This window comes from Ctenopharyngodon idella, chromosome 14 (assembly GCF_019924925.1).
Source record: "Ctenopharyngodon idella isolate HZGC_01 chromosome 14, HZGC01, whole genome shotgun sequence".
Classification (NCBI taxonomy): Eukaryota; Metazoa; Chordata; class Actinopteri; order Cypriniformes; family Xenocyprididae; genus Ctenopharyngodon; species Ctenopharyngodon idella.
The window spans coordinates 24,500,113-24,526,398 of NC_067233.1; the positions used below are offsets into that span (position 1 = coordinate 24,500,113).

General features: G+C 37.1%; 1 protein-coding gene across 4 annotated transcripts in view; it reads right to left on the reverse strand.

Annotated features, from left to right (window-relative positions):
- The window catches only part of ndst1a (N-deacetylase/N-sulfotransferase (heparan glucosaminyl) 1a), a 32,660-nt gene extending 13,317 nt beyond the window's left edge, over positions 1-19,343 (reverse strand). Inside the window, exons 1-6 of one of the 4 annotated variants that reach the window (XM_051860655.1) lie at positions 19,122-19,343; positions 16,560-16,688; positions 3,730-3,803; positions 2,716-3,548; positions 824-952; positions 405-749 (exon numbers count right to left, since the gene is read on the reverse strand). In XM_051860655.1, the coding sequence (XP_051716615.1) occupies positions 405-749; positions 824-952; positions 2,716-3,234 (993 nt within the window). In that variant the 5' untranslated portion in view covers positions 3,235-3,548; positions 3,730-3,803; positions 16,560-16,688; positions 19,122-19,343. The remainder of the gene's footprint in view (positions 1-404; positions 750-823; positions 953-2,715; positions 3,549-3,729; positions 3,804-16,559; positions 16,689-19,121) is intronic. The other 3 variants (XM_051860654.1, XM_051860656.1, XM_051860653.1) reach the window with 3 other exon arrangements.
- Positions 19,344-26,286: the final 6,943 nt, after the last annotated feature.

Sequence of the window (26,286 nt, forward strand, 5' to 3'; positions counted from 1 at the left end):
TTTTAGTCATTTTTATTTTAATGCAGTAAAAATGACTAATGATTCAGTCATGATTCTCACTGAAACAGCTGGACCCATCATCAAAACAATGTCACAATGCAAAAAAAAAAAAAAAACTTAACTTAAAAACAAGCTTCATTCTCTTTATACAAAAATTTATTTCTTTTTCCCTTAGATTTTGAGGTGAAATGTGATTCGGACATATTTTCATAAGATTCCAGATATCTTTTTTGTGTTGCATGACAAAATAAAAAATAAAAAATAAACCACTGTATAATATTTAGCTTTAGATTCCAGCTGTAATTTGGCTTGTGACTTCCCAATCCCATTCTCTCTATTCTCCTAATAATATCGGCAAAAAAACTAAACAAAAGCAGATGTCTGAGTCAATCTCTTTAACGCACCTTCACGTCCGCCACCTTCATCCTGGTCCCTTCCTTGCCCACAAATATGTCATCGATGTCCACCAGTATGAAGCGGTCCAGGGACAGAGACAGTCTCTTTGCGGTGAGGAAGGACACTGCGTCCACAAACACCAGCTTGTGAAGCCAGAAGGAGAGGTTGTGTCCGAACAGGACCCTCTGGATCCCATCGTGCAGCCCGAGATCTTGCACCACTGAGGTGTGCAGAAGAGCACCGAGCCCGACGCTCTCTGCCGTACGGGTTTTCGCCAGCAGAACCGGCTCGTAGGTGGAGTGATTGGATTGGAAGACGGTCCAATCATCCCCGGGAAGAGGACCGCTAACCACCTGAGACAGAGACACAGAGAGTGGTTTATTTGGAAGTTAAACTTCACCTGATGAGCACTGAAACCTCATCTGACCTGCTGCGCTCGTGTGATATGAAGCAGAGGTGATTTAGGGTTGACAGTACAGTCCTTTAGTCCCAGGTTGGAGTGCAGGAACAGAGGAAATCCTTTCAGCTGCGCACTCAACAGACTGTTCTCATTGGCCTAACGGGACAGACAGGAAGTGACATCAGATGATCTGATATAAATGCTGCATTCCATTCAAAGTCAGATCCCTGCTGGAAAATTCAGCATAAACTAGCATGAATTCCATGCTGGTCCAGACTGGTTTATGCTGGTTAGTGCTGGTAAAGTGTGGGTCCAGCATAATCATGGTGTTCTCAAGCAAAACGGAGCTGGTGAAACTGGTTTACCAGCATGGTCTTGTGGGCTTTGACTGTGAGTAGGCCAGCGGTCTATATACAGTACAAGCAGTTCTTTGGGGCAAGCATTGTTTTTGCTTGCTTATTTCTATATTAAACACAATAATGATGTAAAGGAAAAACAATATAATGATTTAACATATGATTTATTGTAATAAATAACTTGGTAAAACAATTAAAATTTTAAAAAGCAAAAGCTCCCTCTGTTGAAAGTAGAATTACAAATTTTAGTTGTTTTAATTATGATTAGATTAATCAATTAATCAATGTCATCTGAAATTTTGAATAAAGTAAAAATTCAAACTGGTGAAATGTTTCAAAGAATCAAAGGATTTGTCTCCTGTTTCAAAGAACTGTACAAAAATCAGTTAAAATCAATTAAAAAAAAACTTGCAAAACAAAACATTTAGAGATATGAAAACAAAGAAAAATGCAAAATAACAGCATAATCATCAGCTGTTCAATAACGCGTTATGAGAAGAGCTCTTTCAATGAGATTGCTAATAACAACTAGATAATGGATATTCAATTTGAAAGTTGATATTTTTCAAGACTTTAATGGTCATTTGGGAACTCGTGTGTGGAGATCCAGCTGTCATTCACTGATTACAAAAAGTGTACATAGTAAAAGGTGTCATTGCAGTCAGGAGCATGAAATATTGTAGTCAATAGTGATAGCATGCACTTTCAACAATTGCTGAAAGACAACTAATTCAACCAAAGTCAAGGGCCAAGTGGCCAACTAAAAGGAACACTTATCACCATAATGGTGGCTTCAAACAGACTTCAACAACTTTTATACATGTACCATATGAAGTAAATAAAGCCAAACATGGTGATGATGATAATATCTCACCAGAGGACGTTTAAGCATCCTCTGGTGAGATATCATTGATTTTATTTGCGGTTGATTTCATCTAAGGCTGTGTGGCTGTGAGTCAGTTGTAGCTGTTCTGCTGTCTGCTCATCTCTTCTCTTTTTTCAGTTCTTGTTGGTCCTTTTATCTTCAGTAAAACATACCTTATGCTGGTCCACCACTTCCCATGCTGGGAACCAGCAAACCAGAAACCAGCATTCCATGTTGGGGACCAGCAAACCAGAAAACCAGAAACCAGCATTCCATGTTGGGGACCAGCAAACCAGCATCCCAGCATGTAAAACATACCTTATGCTGGTGACCAGCAATGCTGTATTTTTCAGCAGGGATGTGGGGTATTCATACCTGCTATCTCTGACCACCATTGCAAGATGCTCGGAAAATAATGTATAAAGAAAATAGAAATGCTACCGATAGCTTTGTAGATTATGGAACATTATAATCAAGAACTAACACTTTTGCTGGTTAACTGGTAGCCTATATCTTACGTCTTATATATATATCTTACATTTGTCCTGTCTGCCGCCTGTAGATTTGAGACTATTGATTCATTTTCTCCAAGTATTATAAATCTCACTGATTATGACAATGTAGGAAATTGTAGTTTTCCAAGAAGGAAGTTGAAATGCTGATGAATGAGTGTGTGAAATTGATAAAGAGTCACTTACCTTAAAGAAGCCAATAATTCCAACTCCAAACTCAATACAGTATCTGTCCAGTAATTCCCTATTCCAGGCATCCATGTTCACATACTTCAGGATGTTTTCATACACGATCAGCACAAAGCGGCCCCGCTGTCCGTCCGTTAACGTGGGCATGTCCCCTTTTCCGGGAGAAATTTCCATCCGGTACCGGAATCGAGCAGACTCCAGGATGGCCACGATCTCCTGGCCGAGCTGTGAATACTGACTCTCCACGAACACCAGCACGACCGGATCCATCCGAGAGCCATCGGACGACAACGTCCCACCCACTCGAGCAAGGTAGGGGAGTGGTCGAGGAGAGGTCAGGTAGAGGTCATCGGCTGCATGTCCTGCTGTCACAGATGGTTCGAGCTCTCGTTTGACAGCATACAGGAAGTAAGAAGACAAGAAGACGCTGAGAACACAGAGGAGGAAGAGGAAGACGAAGCTGGTCTGTAGCGGCACCTGGCGAACGAGACGGCGCAGGCGGAGCACGCCGGGCATCACACAAACAAACAAACAAACAGCTAAAAGAAGGAAAACTGGAGTTCAATCTACATGTTCACGATCTTTTGGGGACATAAAACGAGAGGAACATAATACAAATGTCTCTGTGCTTCTATGTGACCATTGCTGAGGTGGAGAGAGGGGGCGGGGCTCTAAGCTTGAGTGGATGTTTCGTTTGTCCGTCATTGGACCGGCTCCACCCTCTTGTTCACTCTGACCAACTTGATTGGTCACGGACAGCTGACAGGAGCCGGCTCTGCTGTGATTGACAGATAATCATTTCTACGGTATCCCGGTTGGAACCTGCACACCTGAAAGAAACAAATATGAATAATCAGGAAAAAATGTTTAAAAGAAAGAATCAAAATTTTGTTGAGATGCGTGAAATTTAACTAGAATTTAACATCAAATGTTAAATGTAACAACTTAATGAGATAATCAGATCACAAAGCTTTTTAATTAAACAAATATATGCACTGCGTGTTCGTTTACATGTGAGCAGTTCATGATCCAGTGTTTTCAGCGTCTCAGAGCATCTCAGTAAATCTCCACATAGTACAGTTGTCCTGTAAAATGAAATTATTTTTTTCTTGAATACGTTTTATTTTACAGTAAAATAGTACAATAGTAATACTGCTTATTTTGATTAATTTTTCTTTTCATTCTTTCATTCTTTTCATTTCATTTCATTTATTCTTTTCATTTTTACAGTGAAATAATATTACAACAGTATTATTTCTTTTGTTTAATATTTTTTAATAATAATTATATTTTTCTTAAATACTCATTTTGTAATTTACGGTGAAATATTAAAAAATAACTGTTTAAAAAACATTGTGAATTATGTGTTAATTTTATTAGAAAAATTGCAATTGCAAAGTCCCCCCAAATAGTGCAGCCCTAACTTGAATAACTAAGCATAAAGATCTTTTCAATTTATATTTATTACACCTTTCTCTGGAATACTTGATTGTGATTGGTCAAATCAAAATTGGGCAAAACAAAAAACAAACAAAACAGACATACAGAGGGAAAAAACATCTGAATAAAAGGGAAAAACAGATATAGAAGAAGATTCTTCATTGGAAGAAGATAAATCAAGTGTGTGTGTGTGTGCGTGTGTGTGTGCATGTGTGTGTGTTACTGTGAGGAACACACACGCACACCTCTGGTGACGATGACACAGCGCTCAGGGCATGAGGAGGAATATCAAAGTCAGATTAGAGACAGCGAGTTCAGACACACGCAGCAGGAGAGAAGCGGTTCTGGACAGCGGAGTGTCGCTGTGGCATGATGGGTTTGTTCTCAGCGGGTTTCAGGAACTATTTGGGCTAAATTTGCATAGATTTCACACCATCTTTGCACGGGATGTGCTTCAACGGGGCTGTGAAATTATGTCCTGATTCTCAGCTGGTGTAAAAATACACATCAAATTCAATCACAAATTCAGAGAAGTTTCAGCTGTAGTCAGTCGATGAAAACAAATGATCAAGATGCTCAAAAATCTGCACATCAATGGATGAAACAAAAGATGGTTTGAATTTGGCCATGAGCTGCTCTGATGGCCAGAATCTTATTTAAACTCAGAATAAATAAATACTCAATCTAATAAATTCATATATATGATATTTAAGTAAATTGATTTTATTGAAGAACAACTAGGTGCATCAAACAAGTTGGTGTGTTTCATCAACCGAGGTGATTATACCATGTTGACAGAACCGGCCCATCCAGTTATGTTGATTATAAAGAGAGCAATTAATTTTGGATGTGTTGCAACTCGCCACACATGTCTGATGTAGACTAGAAGTCTATATTAATTCAGTTTGATAAAAAAAAACTGCACTGTATTTAGCACGATTAAGTGTGCTTACAGAGTATAACAAGAGAGTTTACATAGTTACTAAAAAAAGTTACTTAGTTACTTTTAGTTTGTAATTTAATGTAATCAACAACAGAAAAAAAAGTAACAATTTACAACAAGGTTCCATTTGTTAACATTAGTTAACTACACGAACTATAAACATGAACTAACAATGAAAAATACTTTGAAAGCATTTATAAATCTTAAATGGAAATTTCATAATTTAATAATTCTTTATTAAAATCAAAAGATTTGTCTGTTCCTGTTAATATTATTTAATGGCTCTGAGCTGCAGTTGTTCATGGTTAGTTAGTATTAGTATTATTGTAAAGTGTTACCAAATAAATCATGTGAACATACATAAAAAGCACATTAGGGCTTCACAACTAATTTAAAATTTTGGTTTAGCGTTGTAACCAATCACTGACATGCTTATTTAAAAGTAAATGTAGTATTTTAAATGTAAATTATATGGGGAAATTATGATTTTTCTCATTCAGACATAAGGAGAAAGATACAAGCGCACACACAGAGCAGATCTGAGGAGAAGTTGTTTGGGGTTTGTTCTCATTTTGCAGCACTTGCATGTGTCGAACTCACAGAACATCCCCACTGGGCCTTTGATGTGAGTGTGTGAGAGTTTGAGAAGCATTGTTGGAGCCGCTGGCAGGAGAATGCATTTGATATATGAGTGTAGCAACAAAGGCAACGCTGGGACTCTGGAACGGGTCGGCCCATTGTGAGAGGGGCCAGCCGAACCCTTGGGTCAACAGGAATCCTCACGCAGCCCCACACTGACACTAACAAATGACGCTCCGTAGCAACCGCTCACTCTCCATGGAAACGCTGCATGAAGGCCGTGGAAACGGTGTGACAGAATGGAGACCCTCGCTGGGACCGCCAGACTCAACCGGCCTGGATTCAACCAGAGTTCACGGCGGGATTCTGATGAAACCTGAGCAGAAACTTAGAACTGCAGATGAGAAATCTATTCTAGAACTCCTGCTGAGAATTCTGGAACTCACGATGGAAATTCTAAAACTTTAGAACTGTGAATGAGAATTCTACTTTAACTACATAGGCTGGTTAATAAATCTGTTTTAGTTTAGTCAGAACTTGTAAAGTCAGTCCTGAGACATAAATGTGGCTTAAGTTATTGTCAACTTTGACCCGCCAAGGCTTGGACTCTACAAGAGCCCTGAAGGTGTGCTGTGGTATCTGGAACCAAGACATTAGCAGCAGATCCTTCAAGTCCTGTACGTTGCGAGTTGGAGCCGCGGTGGATGCTCATTTGGATTGAGATCTGGGGAATATGGAGGCCAGGGCAACACCTTGAACTCTTCATCATGTTCCTCAAACCATTCCTGAAAAATGTGTGCAGTGTGGCAAGGTGCGTTATCTTGCTGAAAGAGGCCACTTCCACCATTGAACACCATTGTCATGACGGGGTGCACCTGGTCTACAACAATGTTTAGGAAGTTGCTATGTGTCAAACTGACATCTACATGAATGGCAGGACCCAAGGTTTCCCAGCAGAACATTGCCCAGAGCATCACACTCCCTCCACCGGCTTGTCGTCGTCCCACAGTGCATCCTGGTACCATAACTTCCCCAGGTAAAAGGCGCACACCTACATGGCCATCCACGTGATGTAAAAGACAATGGGACTCATCGGACCAGACGACCTGCTTTCACTGCTCCAAGGTCCAGTTGTGACGCTCGCGTGCCCATTATAGGCACTTTCGACAGTGGACAGGGGTCATCATATGCACTCTGATACCGCTTTTCCACTGGGGCTAGTGCTGGAGCTGGAGCCGGTGCTGGGCCAAAAGTGGCACTCGTTCAGAACCGTCTCGCGTTTCCACTGGCAGAGAGCAGAACCCTCTACATGTGACCGGAAATGCTTGTTATCTCTTGCAGAAGCAGAGCGTTGTCTCTTCTGCTGAATGGACATATTTAATTGTTGTTGTTATGTTGTTAATTTACCTGAACTTCGACGGCTTTTAAAAATGGTGCCTTTTAAACTGTGGTCTACAGCGGAAACTCCGCCTACTGACGTCATAGGTTCCCTTGTTTCGAGACCAGCAAGGTTTCAGGGCCAGTTCGGAACTAGGATCTGGACACCGGCCTAGGGTTTTTTTGAGTGGAAAAGTGCAGCCCGGTTTCCAATTGGGCTCCGGCACCAGCACCGGTGAAAAAACGGTATGATTGTTCTGCGGCTACGCTGCCTCATACGCAGCAGAGTGAGACGCACTGTGTGTTGTGACACATTCCTCCCATAACCATCATTAAAATTTTGTGTGACCTGTGCCACAGTAGACCTTCTGTTGGCTCGGACCAGACGGGATAGCCTTCGTTGCCCTTGTGCATCAATGAGCCTTGGGCGTCCAAGTCAACTCTGACTTCAACTATGTTTAAAAAAAAAAACACACCAAAAAAAGAGAACTCAAAAACTCTAAATTGTAGATCTCTTAAGAACTCTTTCAAATTCTAGAATTCTCTCAGCAGATTCCAACACTGGATCCTGGACATCTGCCCACAGTTCCACACATTATGTTAATGACATATCATTAACATGTTTTTTTTCCCCTATTCCTGTTACCCTGCAACATCTCAATTTTTCTCTCTTCCCATTAAATATGAAATGGATAAACCTGTTCTATCTAACCCATATTCTGCCTCATGACCTCATTCTGGGAACAACATTCTGATTGTGACAGATTCCTGACATAAAAGACTTTTATTATGAAGTCAGAAGTGGGTAAATGATTGAAGCAGAACCCCAGAGAGCAGCTCCAGAGGACGAGGTCATCAGACATCAGCGGGAACACAATCATGAGTGACAGATCCATGATGAGAAAATTAACAGTAACACCTCAGGCCATGTACGACACACCTCACACGAACACAACACGCTTAATTCAACCCCATCGACCCACACATGAACCCCCCATTTCACCAACACACACACGTTTATTTTATTGGATATGCTACAGGAACAAACAGCGCAGATTCCCCTCGAGACAGCCAATGAGAGACCTGAAGGGCAGAACGGCTGCTCATTTATCACGTTTGGCAGCTCCGGGGTTTGTGGGTTTGCTCTGAACACAATGACTCGCGGTTCATTCAGCTCTGCATTTAGCAGCAATCGCAATCAAGACTTCAACTACAATCAAAACTGAGAGACAGAGTCAATAATCACTTCAGTTGCTCTGAGCAGGTGTGACGCCGCTGGCCATGATGCTAAAATTTGTTTCTTATTGATACATTTAGTTCTTGCTACAGTCATGTGGGTTAGCAGATCAAAAGTGCTTTTATGGTGTTTATGACAATGTGAACTAGTTTTTCTAGTTAGGAACATGTGAAATTATAAAAAATGTGAGTCTTCGTAATACATACAAATATCATATACTTGACAATACTTTGATGTTTTACCAGAGGGGGGCCCTCAGAGAGACCCTAAACTATTTTTGTAAAAAATAATATTTAAAAGTAAAAAACTTTTTTAATAAAAAGTCATCATTACTAATGTTATTTTAGGATTTTATAATTTGACAAACATCCAAATCTTTTTCAGTAAACCCTTCAAATCTGCCTATTCAGTTTGTGTTGGAATATGAAAGATGCCAATTTTCCCCCATTAGAGTTTTCCCGCCTAACGCGTTGAGTTCTGTGATTGCTAGCAGCTTTGAAATTACACAGAGCCAAGCAATAGGAAGTCAATGAGAGACTAATTTCAAATGACAGTAAAACTGACCAATCATATCCCTCTAATTGGGTGGGGTTTGTTATCACTAACTTTATGACAAGTTCCTCCCGCTGTGGGGAACAAGATGGGGGAAAAAAGAGCTGATAAAATAGCTAGCGCTGTTAACAATGGAAAACGCAAGTAAGTAATTAGTGAGGTGGACATCGTTGCTAATTTATTATCCAGAGCATTTTCAAGATTAACTTTTAATGAAAAATTTGATTTAATCAGCAAACGAAAACTACACCAGAGCTTAATTTGGTGCAGAAAGCCAAAGCATTTTAAAGCATTTCAACCCCAGCAAATACAAGCGATTCCTCTGGATGATCAACCAAGAAGCTAAAGCTTTACTGCTAAAATTATTTGCTTAGTTATTTCAAATCTAATAGGTCATGTGCCAACCGATTTTACTGGCCACCAGCATATGTTAAGCTTTATTTGAGAAAACAGTCATTTTTCAGAATTACTGGTCAATCTGTAAATTTACCAACTCAACGACTATTGTGCTCATTTGCTGTAATTCTGCATAACAGTTAAATTTTTCCCCAATAAACCATAAGTCTATTACGGTCTGTTACATACATTTAGGCCGCTGTGCCAGTCTAATAATATTATTTATTATTAACATTTCTTGTTTGTGGTGGTGGGCTCCAAAATGCCTCGATCACTGTTCTCCATCTATGATGTGGAAGTGTCTGTCTCTAATTTGCTGTCATGATACGTCGGCTTACATTAAATTTTGTGGGTTTTGTGCCATACATTTTGCAACCCCAGCCAGCTGTCACCATATTCCACTGAAGTACCGTTGGGTTATGATTAGGGTTGCGAAGTTTCCAGAAACTTTCCAGGATTTTTGAAAACTGTCCAGGATTTATTGGAAATTTTCAGAAACCCATACCATACTAAAAACTCTAAATTTTGAAGCAATTATGTTTATTTTTAAAAAACATATATATTTCTAATAAATAACTAGATAAGACAGTTTGGGGTGTAAGTGTGTGCAGTTTATGTTGTAGAGTAAAATGTTCAAGTATCGTCAAGATATGTTTACCACAGGCTTTATTAAACTCATAAATTGAAAAACCCCATTATAAAACCCCATAGGAAAATCTCGAGGGAACCAGGGCTGCATTAGTCTTACAGGTTTTGATGTCATCCTTGCACCACTCTAATCAAAACGCAATATAGAATTCCATTCAGGACTCCCTAGTAACAACCTGTCAATGCCCTAGTAACCACGTACAGTAAAATTACACTAGCAAGCACTCTGAAGCATCTTACTCTTAATGATCCACATCACAGTGAGTCCTGCACTGGCAAACACCACATGTGCCTCAGAAAATGCAACTTTTAAATATAATCAAGGTAAAATGTATATTATGAATCTATACATATATTTAAAATCTATCAAGCAACTCAACTTGAGTTTACAGCAGTGCAGTAAAGCATTTGAGCCGTTTTGATTCAGTGATCTTTAAGATGGTTGATGCTGTACTTTCATTAGCAACATGACTGTTTTCTTGATTAATGCATCAAAAAATTGGAAGAAAATCAAGTTCTCATGAAACACGCTATAGAGATTTGGATCTCAGGAGCAAGCGTGTCTGATGTCGCAGCGGGTCATGCGGGTCAGGTTTTCCACTGACTGTAGTGATGATATGTGACCTGCTCCGTCATTAAACACAGATATTATTCAGGGAATAGTGAAAGGAAACACACTAATGAGTCCAGGAGCCGAGACCACAGACTGTACATGGAGTTTGATCCCACAGCAGACAGACATCAAGCACAAACCACCCCATAAATCATTCAGCAGCTGTCAGGACACATGTGACAAACATACATGAACAAACACATGCTGGGTTTCCATGTTTTATGAATACTTTCCATAGACATGATTTTTTTGACTGTACAAACTGTATATTCTATCCCTTAACCCTAAACCTGCCCATCAAAGAAAACAACCTCAATCAGATCTGCAGTGTCTTCAAATCAGTAGTGCATTGAAGACACAGATGATTTAAAGTGATAAAATTAACTTTATCATCAAACCCATTATGACTTATATGTTTATCAGGACAATTTATCTGCCAATATTTGGCTATTTGACATCAACATCACTTGATGATAAAAGCTTGTCTCATTGATCAACAGAAGTACTACCACTCATTTGCATCAGCATTAAAATCTACAGATGGCCTTGTCACTAAAAATATTATCATCATTAATCAATTTAATGTAAATCTTAACTGGTTGATTGCTTGTATAGTCTCAAAAATGTAATTATTATTATCCAGCTCTAATCTGTTAAATGTGACTATAAGGCATGAAGATATTAAGATATTATAAACATTATCACCATGATTTTTAAGCTGCTTTGAAACAAAAAAAAAAAAAAGCGCTATATAATTAAATTTGACTTGACATGTGCAAGAACGCCAGAAAGAAATCAAGTAACTATCCACGAAGCACTTTTTAATTGAGTAAAAAAAATAAAAATCCACAAGCAAGTTCCTCCACCTAGAACAGCAGTCCCACCTCAAAAGAACAAATTAAACAACTTTACAACTCAAATAACACACTCTGCTGAAGAATTCATTAGGGAGGCAGCAAAATTTACGCCAACCAAAATATTCAGCTGAAAAGGCAATCTAAATAGAAAGCATTACTTCAGCATTTTTGGGATTAAAATTTATTTCAGTGCATCACTAGAATATATATGTTTTTTAACAAAAACGCATTTTGGTTTGCATTTTGCTTTAACATTTTTGCTTTTAAACCCTCTCACACGCACCATATAGAAATGCAAATTTGCTTTTATAAATTTAGGGAACTATTTTCTACAGGAATCTATACGTCTTTTATTTACATATAATATTTGCAGATATTACATACAGTATACACTACCATTCTAATGTTTGCAGTAAGGAATTAATACTTTAGCAAGGGTGCATTTAATTGATCTGTAAAGATTTCAGATTAATGCTGTTCTTTTAAACTTTCTCCAAAGAATCTTAAAAAATAAAAATAATAATAATTAAATAATGATAATAAGAAATTATAAGTTTCTTGAGCAGCAAATCAGCATATTAGAATGATTTCTGAAGGATCATGTGACACTGAAGACTGGAGTAATGATGCTGAAAATTCAGCTTTGATCACAGGAATAAATTATATTTTAAAATATATAGAAATCTGTTATTTTAAATTGTAATACTATTTGACAATATTACTGTTTTACTGTATTTTTGACCAAATAAATGCAGCCTTGGTGAGCAGAAGAGACTTAGCAGTGTACATACAGTACATACATATCTATGCAATAAAATAGCTACTGAAGAACTTTTTAAGTCTGTGGTCAAACCCTTTTGGTGAGTGAAACCTCATCATGAAGTTCTGTATGAGACCCATTAAACACAGAGGTTCAGTAATGACCTCAGCAGAGACATGCTGTTTAATCTGAGATAATGAGCCCCGCTGAGACGGACGCTGCAGTGCTGCGCTTTATTACACGTGTTGACTGTACGTGATTGATTTTACCCTCGTTAAGAGTCGAAGCGCTGTGAGTTTGTGCTGAAGAACAGCTTTGTAGGCACAATTTAGTGTTGAAAATTGAATCGCTGAGATGGAAAATGACCTACAAGTGAACGACTCTTTAATTTCAAACCTTTACTGAGCAAATCTTTCCTAAACACGATTACAGTACCACAGCAGTGGCACCGCAACTAAACTAATGGGAGCAATTTTAAGCTGGTCAAACAAACATGCTGGCAAGAGAGAAGGTGTTTATTGATCATCCATTATTTAACTCCTGTTGTGTTAAAAGCTGGGTACAACTTTAGTGTTGGGGGGGTCAAATTGACTCCTATTGTTTTAATTAAATTAAATTCAATTAAATTAAAAAAAAAAAAAAAAAAAAAAAAATCAAGGAGCACTTATGATGTCTTCAAATACTGCCTATGTAGACAGCTGACTTGGTTTTGACATAAAGCCAATCAGAAATAGTGAAACATCTAGTCTTTTATTCCAGAGAGGATCAGCAGGTCACGTCATGCTTTTCTCTGCTGAGTCGACAACAATGTGCTGCAGACTTACAAAAACTACACCGTAATGAGCGTTTGGTCTATAAGCTGAGAGAAACTGAACACTGGTTACATACACACTCTCACACACTCACATACACACTCACGACACACTAACACACACTCTCTCACACACACACACACACACACACACACACACACACACACACTCAGAAATACAAATACAACATACTTAAAAAACGTATAAAAAAATAGATCTCTGGAACATCTCAGTCTTTTACTGTATATTAAATGCCAGTGTTATTTTAGCATTATTTATATATAGAATTAATTTTGAAGTAGTTTGTTTATATTTTTTCTTTTTTTTTTTATATATTTTTTTCATTTTAATTTGATTTCAAGTTTTAGTAATTTTAGTGTGCTTGTCATTTTTATTCATTTTTGATGGGTTTTTTTAAATATTTCTATATCATTAATTTATTTTTATTTCAGTTTTAATAATTTAATAATTCAAGTACGTCAATATAAACATTTCAGTTTTCAAGGATTTTTCTCATTTTTATGCAAGTTTTTATGTAATACTTATATTTTAATTTTATATCCACTTTATTTCAATTACCAAAAACTAATTGGAGTTCCAGTCTCCTGCTTCTCAGGTGTTTCTATGCAATCAAAAGTCAGAGATCTCACTATGAATTCACATTAAATGCATCCAATAGCAAATCGTTTATATCTTTTAGTCTTACACTATAGTGAACTAAATAATTAAACCTGAAATAATTAATAAAAACTAAAAGGTACATAGACATTAAAAAACAAAAACTAATAAAAATGACAAACACATTTTAACTTAAAATAAATTGAAAAACTGCATATTATAATAAAAATACTGCTCATTACATAGCACTGTTCATTAGAAGAACTACATGCTGACATATGAGGAACTTCAACAGGGGTCGTGAAACTCACTCCGAGCACACAAGACGATACGCGACTGACCTGACTGCTCTTTAAATTACAGCAGAGATTTGTGTTTCAGGGGCACATGGGTAATGAGATCGGCATACACACCCTGCCTGGTGATTTGAGCTGGACGGCAGATGATTCTCGTGCCCTGTGACCTTTCACCTAAATATGATTCCAAGCCTGCATCTGGATTGGCCGAGAGCTCGTAACAGGTCAGATGATGTAACATGATCCCGAAAACTACAGTGTCGTCTGACACCTCTGAGAGCAGGACACGGTCTTGTGTAAAAGTGCACTTCATATTCCCTTTAGAAGCATTTAAACATTTAAAGTCGGCATGAAACGGAAGTTGTGATAGTCTTTTCTTCCCTATTGTGACGTATAACCGAGTGAAACGGCTTCTCGAACAAGAAAAAAAATGTAGGGCGGGGCTTGATTTTGCTCATAGGGAACTGATTGGATGATTGTGGTTTGCTATTGGTCAGTCTCATGTGAGTGACAGGTTGACCCGCCCTCGTCCCAATTTTTGTCTTTTGCTGACTACTAAAGTTCAAGTGTGGTGACCTCTGACCTGTTGGTTCTGAAATTACTTTGCATACTCCAGGCTGTAGTGTCGCTGACTAAACACAACATCAGTGATGTACTGTTACAGCAAGTGATGGTAATGATATGTGAATATTCATAAGGGGCGTGGCTTGGGTTCTGTTGCAATAAACCCCTTTAGCTAATAAACCCTCAGTTATCAACAAATTGTCAACGTCGGTTCTCTTTACTTTAGTGGTTTGTTTCAACTGGCTTTTGGTCTTCATGACAGAGATACAAACGAGTTTCTGAACTCACATCAGTGAAAACAACAACAACAACAACAACTTTACAGACTTTATCTTCCAGAAAAAAATGGATAAAAAATAATGATAGGGCTGCAAGATTAATCGAATCATGTGTTTGGGTCGCTTTACTGTACATTTGGAAACAAAGCGCCAACCAGCTTTCTAACCTTATGATGAGAAGTGCTTATAAACTGACATTTGTCTAAAAAAAAAAAAGAGACGTTTTAAGGGCCTTTTAATAAAAGCTTGATGGTTTAACATTTGAAAATGAACAAATTAAGACAGCCATAAATATTAATATTTTACTTATATTATATAGTATAATAATATTAAGTAATTTTATTACTTAATATTACTATATATAGTAATATTAAGTAATTATATAGTAATTAAGTAATTTTACTTATATTACTTTTCCTAAACACAACTGTTTTTTATTTTACAGTAAAATTACAAAAGTTCCATTTTGTAATATTTTATACACATTAAATATTATTACATATTATATTTATTATTACATATTATATTTAATAATAGTAATTATTATTATTTTGTTATTATTTTTAAAAATAGTAACATCATTTTGTTATTATTTTTCGTTTTGTTATTATATTTGATATATATAAATCACAATCTTTGGTCAATTTGTGCAGCCCTACAAACAAGCACAGCAAACCTGAGCTTTCATTTATTTATTTATTTATTTAACTAACATATTAAATTGTATTTTTCCCCCATACTGTGCAGCTCTAAATACTGATGGCTCTAAAAAACATTAGGCAGTACTGTACAGTACACGCTGCTCAATATTCAGAAGTCTCTATTAAGTCTCTGAAATGTCCCGCCCCAGCTTCCTGTCTGAAGAGGAAATATGTCAACACAATTAGGAGAACTGGGCTTATCAAGCCATTTAGTGCAGTATTTAAAGGCTTTTATCAAAGCTATTCAAAATAATTTTCAAAGCAGTAACACCATCAATAACAACTTGTGCAGAAACAGATTCAGGAGAATATATCAGAGGGAAATGTGTCAGTCAGACGGAAGGAGTGAGAAAGAGAGATATCAGCCGTCCGTGTGTAAGCGAGCGTGTAACGCCCTGCTCTCTGATGTGAGACGTACAACACACGGTAACCTCACATATCCCACAAGGCACTGCATGATGAATGAGCTCTGCAGAAGCCGCTGTCCTCCAACACACATCTCCCATGATTCTCTCTCCTTCACTTCCTCTCTCTCCACATACCCGACAGATTGATTAATGTCTGTTCTGTGCCTCTCCGATACAAAAACACATTACACAGACCCGACCTGTGCTTTTGTCTTGAAAAATTGATACAAATTAAATGAGTTTATGTTTAAAACAAGAACAAATATCTGTCAATGGGGTCAGAAAATAAATTGTTTTACCTTTGAATTAGGTTTAATTTTCTAACCCCACTGGCAGACATTTTTTAAAGCAAAAACTCACTTCATTTTGATGCATTTTTCATGAAGACTTAATATCTGAAGTTATTTTGCTTCTCAATTAAATCTGTCTTGATGTAAGAATGATTAGATATTTGTACTGGAAACACTGCATACATAGTACATACTACAGAAAATATGCCAATACATGATTAAACCACCATAAGTGAAGACATTTTACAATTAAAAACTGAAATCAAATTTCAGTTTTTAAACTGTTTTTACAGGAGGTCAGATGTTCTTCCACTGAATCTCAAAATGCACAAATTAACCTTTCACTCCGATTGTTTTACTGATAATACAATTTGCATGAATATATAATTTATATATATATATATATATATAATTATAAATATATATATATGTGTGTGTGTGTGTGTGTGTGTGTCGGGGTTCCTTCTGCTCACCTTGAGGGCAAACAGTTTGAGTGATGACATCATCCATAATGAGACCCCACTGAACAGATGAAGATTTCAGAGTCAGATTACCCACAATCCATCACTCTCTGCCAAACGACAGCTGCCAACCTGCCTCTCCTCAGGACAAAATAAATAAACGGTTTGTATAGTGTCCTGACAAATGCCAGTGTTTGTATTCCTACACAGATGGTAACTTATTATGCAGTAGTGACTTAAAGGTTTAACGATCTGCAGGACGATCATAATCCTGATTCACTGAATCTCCATCTCAAAGTTCAGATGTAAAGATGAGAAATCACCGACAGCAGAACTACAGAACAGTTTCATAAACAAATACACAAAGACGTTTGTTTTATGGGCCACTTTATCTTACAGAGGAGACAAAACAATAATGATTTACATGTAGAAAGTCATTCATTAAATTACCAACCCCTTAAAATTGTGTAATTTAATAAAAATGATGTTTAATTTGCACACTGCAGTCAGTTTAAATGGGTTTTTGTGCATTTTAACACAGAAAAGTAGGGCTGCACAATTTAGGGGGAAAATCTAATTGCAATTTCTCTGATAAAAAATGTTTTTTAAAATGAGATTTAAAAATAAATTTCAGGTTTGCTGTGCTTTTATTATCAACGTGGCTACAATAATAATAAGTTAGAAATAAATAAAAATAATAAATTACTATTAAAAGAATTTCATTAATTATTAAATAAATTAAATTGTAAAATTTCACTGAAATACACAAATCATAAATAAAAGGAAAGACTGTGTTTTTGAATAATTTAAAACAAAAATAATGTTATGAAATACATTTCACTGCACTATTTCTGTGTCACTGATCATGTGATTCTTTGTACAGACAGTTGGATGTATTTAAGAAAATAATATAACAATAATAATAATTTTATTTTACATTACAATTGTAAAATTACAGCCTTAATTTCTTAATTTTCACAATATTTTTTATTTCAATTAATCATGAAGCCCTACAGGAAAATATCTGATCTGATTTAGGCAATCTTTCTGACACAAACACAATCAATCAACAAATCAATCAGGACTTTCTTACACTAAAGAGACAAATCAACCAATAAACCCCTCACATCAGCTCTAAAGACCCACAAAAAAGTAGGAAAAGACACAACAGGCGTCAGTTCAGCTAAAAATAAACTTTACGCTACACGACAGCTGTGAAGTGGATGGAGTTCATGGGTCACGTGCAAAAACACACACACACACACACACACACACACACACACACACACTCATGTTGGCACACCTATCATTATGAGGACATTCCATAGGCATAATGATTTTTATACTGTACAAACTCTCCTAACCCTAAACCTACCCATCACAGAAAACTTTCTGCATTTTTACATTTCTAATAAAACATTGTTTAGTATGTTTTTAAGCCTTTTTAATTATGAGGACTCAGGAAATGTCCTCATAAACTTCGTTTACGTTGTAATACCAGTGTAATAGCCATGTCATTATACAAATTTGTGTCCTCATAATTCATATAAAAAAGTACACATACACAAACACACACACACAGTAGTTCAAGGCTCAATGGTTTTTGATATTTGCTAAAGCCAAACCCTAACCAACCGCTAACTGCTCAACCAAACTATACTCAAGAATTTCACCCTCACACAAACCTGCTGATATGAATAGATTTAAATCAGCTGATTCAAGAGTCTTTCAAACAGTGAGGAGCTCTTCAAACGTCCTCACAGCTCACTTTCCCATGTTTCATAATACCTTTTTAAAGACTCAGCCCTCTCAAGCATAGAGAAACCTGTACACAATGCACTGTGTCTGTGTTTACAGACTGCAAAGATTCAATAGACTCAAAATTAAAAGCAAAAATCAAAAGCTGTGCATTACTGAAGACATTTAACTGTACAATCATTGATCTTTATAACACTGATGAGCCTTGTACAACATATCATAACAAGATCTTGTGGTTTATGAGATGTATTTTCCCCCCAGATTCATCTTTTTTTCCATTTTAATTTTTCTTGAAAACAACAACAACATACATGGCTGTCATGTGACTGTGGGCTCGTGCAGTCAGTCAGGTTTCACACACAGTTCAATTAACCACAATAAAGCAATTTACCCATCATGTGATGAGTTATTCAATCAGAACTGTTTTAAGCCACATGAGTGCTAAAGATGTACAGTAAAACATCAAATACACCATGATTTACCACAGCTGAAATACATCTTCACAAATACAGAGGGTCCAGAAAGTGCAGTTACACTACACAAGGGGAACTGACTTCATACATCCATTAAAGATCCCCAAAACGCCAGCTAAATACAAACACACTGAGCAAAATACTGAACCGCATACTAAATATGTCTGTAAACATCCTTAACACTGATTCATGCACTAACAACAGGTGCGGTGGCTTTTGGGCATCTGAACCCACCACTGGTACAGTAGCCTACAGTGGCAAATGCGCAGAAAAAGATATGAACTCTCTGTCTTTATATAAGCTCGTTGTTTAGTGTCAGAACATGCAGCAGATTTTCACTCACCTGATTCACAGCAGAACCGGGGCTGAACGCGTCCGGACGCGCGTCTTGTCTGTCCGAGCGCGTGGCCTGCGTCACTCCCTCACCGCTCATCCAGTGATACAGTTTTAACGGTATTCCGGTAAATTCGCTTGTCCTCCGGCGCGCGTCTCGTGCGGTGTGTGCGCACGCAGTAAGACGCCAGCTGAGTGAAACACACGTGCACTGAACTGACGCTTTACAAGCATTCGGCGATAGAGGGCGACACACACACACACACACACACACACACACACACACACACACAAAACACACTGTGTTATTAACGGGTTATAGAGCGACGACTAACGGTCAGAGAGCGATAATACAATCTGGTACCAAACAAAACTATCAGACCTTAGTGAGGTAGTCATATTTAATTTTTGGCAGGAATGAAACCGAGGCTGTGAGTGATAGAAGTACAGTGCGTTCAATGGATTGATGTTCAGCTGACAAAACATCTTTCCAAAAACACTGAATATACAAAAACTCCATAAAATAGTTTATAAAGTTGTGAGCTTTGAAAATTACATGTGATAGGCCTATGGGTTCTTTATACATGCATCATTTAAAGGGATATTTCACCCAAAAATAAAAATTCTGTCATCATTTACTCTCATGTCGTTCCACCCGTAAGACTTTCATTCATCTTTGGAACACAAATTAATCTTTTGATGAAATCTGAGAGCTTTCTGTCCCTCCACAGACAGCTACACAACTTAGACAGCTATGACACTTCAAAAAGATCATAAAGAGATCGTAAAACTAATCCATATGAATTGAACGGTTTAGTCCAAATTTTCTGAAGTGACTTGATCGGTTTATATGATGAACAGATTGAATTTAGGCTTTTATTCACATATAAACATTCATCATCTCACACATCAGTTGTGGTAAACGGAAGCTCAAGCATGTTTGCTTGACATGCAAGAACCAATGAGGTTCATTCTCGTGTTACGCAGCATGTTTGATCTTCAACAAGAACCAATGAGGTTCATTCTCGTGTTACGCAGCACGTTTGATCTTCAGCAAGAACCAGTGAGGTTCATTCTCATGTTATGTAGCATGTTTGCTTGACATGCAAGAACCAATGAGGTTCATTCTTGTGTTACGCAGCACGTTTGATCTTCAGCAAGAACCAATGAGGTTCATTCTCATGTTACGCATCATGTTTGATCTTCAACAAGAACCAATGAGGTTCATTCTCGTGTTACGCAGCACGTTTGATCTTCAACAAGAACCAATGAGGTTCATTCTCATGTTACGCAGCACGTTTGATCTTCAACAAGAACCAATGAGGTTAATTCTCGTGTTACGCAGCATGTTTGCTTGACATGCAAGAACCAATGAGGTTCATTCTCGTGTTACGCAGCACGTTTGATCTTCAGCAAGAACCAATGAGGTTAATTCTCATGTTATGCAGCATGTTTGCTTGACATGCAAGAACCAATGAGGTTCATTCTCGTGTTACGCAGCACGTTTGATCTTCAACAAGAACCAATGAGGTTCATTCTCGTGTTACGCAGCACGTTTGATCTTCAACAAGAACCAATGAGGTTCATTCTCGTGTTACGCAGCACGTTTGATCTTCAACAAGAACCAATGAGGTTCATTCTCATGTTACGCAGCACGTTTGATCTTCAACAAGAACCAATGAGGTTAATTCTCGTGTTACGCAGCATGTTTGCTTGACATGCAAGAACCAATGAGGTTCATTCTCGTGTTACGCAGCACGTTTGATCTTCAGCAAGAACCAATGAGGTTAATTCTCATGTTATGCAGCATGTTTGCTTGACATGCAAGAACCAATGAGGTTCATTCTTGTGTTACGCATCATGTTTGATCTTCAACAAGAACCAATGAGGTTCATTCTCGTGTTACGCATCATGTTTGATCTTCAACAAGAACCAATGAGGTTCATTCTCGTGTTACGCATCATGTTTGATCTTCAACAAGAACCAATGAGGTTCATTCTCGTGTTACGCATCATGTTTGATCTTCAACAAGAACCAATGAGGTTCATTCTCGTGTTACGCATCATGTTTGATCTTCAACAAGAACCAATGAGGTTCATTCTCGTGTTACGCAGCATGTTTGATCTTCAACAAGAACCAATGAGGTTCATTCTCGTGTTACGCATCATGTTTGATCTTCAACAAGAACCAATGAGGTTCATTCTCGTGTTACGCAGCATGTTTGATCTTCAACAAGAACCAATGAGGTTCATTCTCGTGTTACGCAGCATGTTTGATCTTCAACAAGAACCAATGAGGTTCATTCTCGTGTTACGCAGCATGTTTGATCTTCAACAAGAACCAATGAGGTTCATTCTCGTGTTACGCATCATGTTTGATCTTCAACAAGAACCAATGAGGTTCATTCTCGTGTTACGCAGCATGTTTGATCTTCAACAAGAACCAATGAGGTTCATTCTCGTGTTACGCAGCATGTTTGATCTTCAACAAGAACCAATGAGGTTCATTCTCATATTACGCATCATGTTTGATCTTCAACAAGAACCAATGAGGTTCATTCTCATGTTACGCATCATGTTTGATCTTCAACAAGAACCAATGAGGTTCATTCTCGTGTTACGCAGCATGTTTGATCTTCAACAAGAACCAATGAGGTTCATTCTCATGTTACGCATCATGTTTGATCTTCAACAAGAACCAATGAGGTTCATTCTCGTGTTACGCAGCACGTTTGATCTTCAGCAAGAACCAATGAGGTTCATTCTCATGTTACGCAGCACGTTTGATCTTCAGCAAGAACCAATGAGGTTCATTCTCGTGTTACGCAGCACGTTTGATCTTCAACAAGAACCAATGAGGTTCATTCTCATGTTACGCTGCATGTTTGATCTTCAGCAAGAACCAGTGAGGTTCATTCTCGTGTTACGCAGCACGTTTGATCTTCAACAAGAACCAATGAGGTTCATTCTCATGTTACGCTGCATGTTTGATCTTCAGCAAGAACCAATGAGGTTCATTCTCGTGTTACGCAGCATGTTTGATCTTCAACAAGAACCAATGAGGTTCATTCTCGTGTTACGCATCATGTTTGATCTTCAACAAGAACCAATGAGGTTCATTCTCGTGTTACGCAGCATGTTTGATCTTCAACAAGAACCAATGAGGTTCATTCTCGTGTTACGCATCATGTTTGATCTTCAACAAGAACCAATGAGGTTCATTCTCGTGTTACGCAGCACGTTTGATCTTCAACAAGAACCAATGAGGTTCATTCTCATGTTACGCTGCATGTTTGATCTTCAGCAAGAACCAATGAGGTTCATTCTCGTGTTACGCAGCATGTTTGATCTTCAACAAGAACCAATGAGGTTCATTCTCGTGTTACGCATCATGTTTGATCTTCAACAAGAACCAATGAGGTTCATTCTCGTGTTACGCAGCATGTTTGATCTTCAACAAGAACCAATGAGGTTCATTCTCGTGTTACGCATCATGTTTGATCTTCAACAAGAACCAATGAGGTTCATTCTCGTGTTACGCAGCATGTTTGATCTTCAACAAGAACCAATGAGGTTCATTCTCGTGTTACGCAGCACGTTTGATCTTCAACAAGAACCAATGAGGTTCATTCTCATGTTACGCATCATGTTTGATCTTCAGCAAGAACCAATGAGGTTCATTCTCGTGTTACGCAGCACGTTTGATCTTCAGCAAGAACCAATGAGGTTCATTCTCATGTTACGCAGCACGTTTGATCTTCAGCAAGAACCAATGAGGTTCATTCTCGTGTTACGCAGCACGTTTGATCTTCAACAAGAACCAATGAGGTTCATTCTCATGTTACGCTGCATGTTTGATCTTCAGCAAGAACCAGTGAGGTTCATTCTCGTGTTACGCAGCACGTTTGATCTTCAACAAGAGGTTTGTTCTTGCGCATCAAGCAGATTCGGTTGAGCTTCTGTTTATGTTTGCTGATCAAGGTTTATATGTGAATAAAAGCCTAAATTAAATCTGTTCATCGTATAAAATGATCGAGTCTCTTCAGAAAATTTGGACTAAACTCAACTCATATGGATTAGTTTTACGATCTCTTTATGAACTTTTTGAAGCATCAAAGTGGTAGTTGTGTAGTTGTCTGTGGAGGGACAGAAAGCTCTAAGAGTTTATTAAAAATATCTTCATTTGTGTTATGAAGGTGAATGAAACGATTTTTGTTTTTGTTTGTTCACTGTATATTGTTCATATATCATTCACTTGATTTTTTTGTCTGAAAACTTTTTTTTCTGGCTGTTGAGAGTACTGTATTTTCTGATTTATGGCGTGATAAAAAGAGAAATCCAAAATCTCATGCAAAACTCTAATGTGTAACAAAATGAAACAAGAATTTTGAACCTGGCTTTATCCAGAGTTCAGATTTCTGTTCTGGACTTTTTACAAATTATTTAATATTTAATTAGATAATGCCACATTTGTATATTTAAACATATCATTTCAGAAAACTTGTAATGCAAAAAAAAAAAAAAAAAATTGTCTTTACTGGGAAAGTTATGGTGATATCCATTAGTTAAAATGCTTACCCAGTGTTAATATTACCAATGCAGACCATGTGACGCCCAGACCATAACAAAAATATGAATAATGGACAGTGGATTCAGTTGAATATATGGCTGAATGTAGCCTATTAATATAAACTTAATTAGTCTCTAAATGAGTAGTTATACTTTTTACAGTTAATATTTATCATGGTTAGTTCAACATGTAGACAAGACTTGGGGAGCTTGAACATGTTTACTGTTACTGCCCATTAAAAAATATAAAGTTAATTTAAGACAAAATGGCCACAATATGTGGGGTAAGTTGTCACATTGAAAACCTGCCACTAATTCAGAGTGAAACAGCTTCTGGAACATGATAAAAATGTAGGGCGGGACTTGATTTTGTCCATGGGGAATTGATTGGATGGTTGTAGTTTGAGATGTTGCTGCAAGAGGGAGAGGAAGATATTTTGATTAAAGATTACGAGGACACGTGAATGAAAGAAAATGATGTGCACAGATAAAATTTATAATAAATACTGCAATATTCCATAAAAAAATAAGAATCGTCAGATTTGATTTCGTGGTGAATTTAAAGAACTATAGAACTTAGAAAGGTTCTCCTTTTTTAAGGGAAGCTTTTTTTTTTCAAGTATACACTCAAGTTTGATTTGATAACATTGCAAATATCATCTTCATACTTCAGTAAAGTTTCAATTTAAAATTCACTCTGAGGCCCTCCTGTTCTTCATGCAACCTAAAAAACGTATATATAGTCAACGAAGTTATTTAGATGTGTTTGTCAGTGTAAGTAATTGGAAACTGACTGGATCAGCCATTAATGAGGAAGAACAGATCAGGAAGTGACGAGGGAAAGTTTAGGTCATTCCCTTTTCTGAATATGTGATGAATATATGAGGATCTGAGGAAAGTGAATGTCCCTGTTTAGAATCTTCATCACTGCGGTTATGATGCTGATAACTGTGAATGTAAAAGAAATGACAAGATATGACTGACAGTTTTATATATATCTCTGCTGTTGCATAACTGAAAGAGAAAGATTATTATATGAAGGAGAATAAATGTGTTTGTTTGTTTGTTTGTTTGTAAGTGTATGTTTTTACAGTTTAACAGCAGAAGCGTTTGTAACAATTACAGAACACACTTTGATTACTTTGTGTTTATGTGCTTTACAGTCATCTTTAAAATTATGAAAAGTATTACTTGTTGAGTTCTTCTGAATTTAGTCTCTAACTGTCTTGTGACGTCAGCAAATTTCGTTTCTCTCTCTTTAGAATATATTAATATACTGTATGAACTGTATATGATCTGAATATGAACTGAATATGATCTCATTCACATTGTAAAAAAATAAATCGATGTTTTCTGGCTCATCCTGAACTGAAGCGCAGGCTCTCTCCAGCACAATGGTGACAGAAGCTACAGAAACCCTTTAAATCCCAACAGAACATTAAACACTAACAGATCTCTCAAGATCTCAGCATCTTATTACAGACTTTATTTATTTCATACTAAAGGTCCTGTTGATAATTAACAGAGGTTTAGATATTGATGTTTTATTGAAAATAATAAAGTTTGAAGTCACCGTTCTGGTGGTCAGTGCTTGCTTTAGTTGGGCTCTTGACCCTTGACTCTTTAACATTAGTGTTTCTCTGGCTGCTTTAACTGTGTGTTTCTGAAAAAAAGAAGAACTCCGATCAGATGATGTTGGTCACTTTTTAAGTGATGAGATAGTCATCATAAAGTGGTTTGATTCACTGATACCACAGTCTGGTCTCTGACTAAATTGTTTAATATTTGTTGTAATTTCCCATGCCAATACTACTGCAGTGCTGTGATACTATAAACAATTTTATTAAATCGTTATGCAGAAAATGTTTTGTCAAGGTCATGCAGACTCACACAGACATCAAGAACCAGCGTATGAATCTCAACAACGGTGACAATAAAAAAAAGATCAACTCAGAACATCACAAAACAAGCTACTAATGTCACAAAAAAGCTTAATTGATTGTCACCATTGTTGAGGTTCATATACTGATTATTGATGTCTCTGTGCTCAAAAAAAAAAATAAAAAAATGCATTTTCTGCATAATAATTTGCTGAATATCAGGTTATCATAATGATTCCACAATATCACAAGGTTATAAAAAATCATATGAAATTAACAGTTAATATACTCAGAAATTTGACACTTTGTGATATCAGTGAATCAGGCCGCTTCATAACTATCATCAATAAACAACCACAATCATCTGATCAGAGTTTCTCCTGCACTTTTTTTGCTATAACAAACGTGCATCAGAAACACACAGTTAAAGCAGTCAAAGAAAAACTAACATGAGAAAGTACCTTACCTTACCTCCATAACGGTGACGTCAAACTTTTTTTTTTTCAATAAAACATCAACATCTAAACCTCTGTTAATTCTCAATAAGAACCTTTGTATGAAAGTCTGTAATAAGTGAAGATGCTGAGATCTTGAGAGATCTGTTAGTGTTTCATGTTCTGTTGTTGCCAGTCATTTGAATCAAATCAGGAAATTCCTGTAAAATAAAATCATTTTTTAACATTTAAAGAAAATTTTTGTTAAAGTTTTTTGCACTTTATTTAAATTA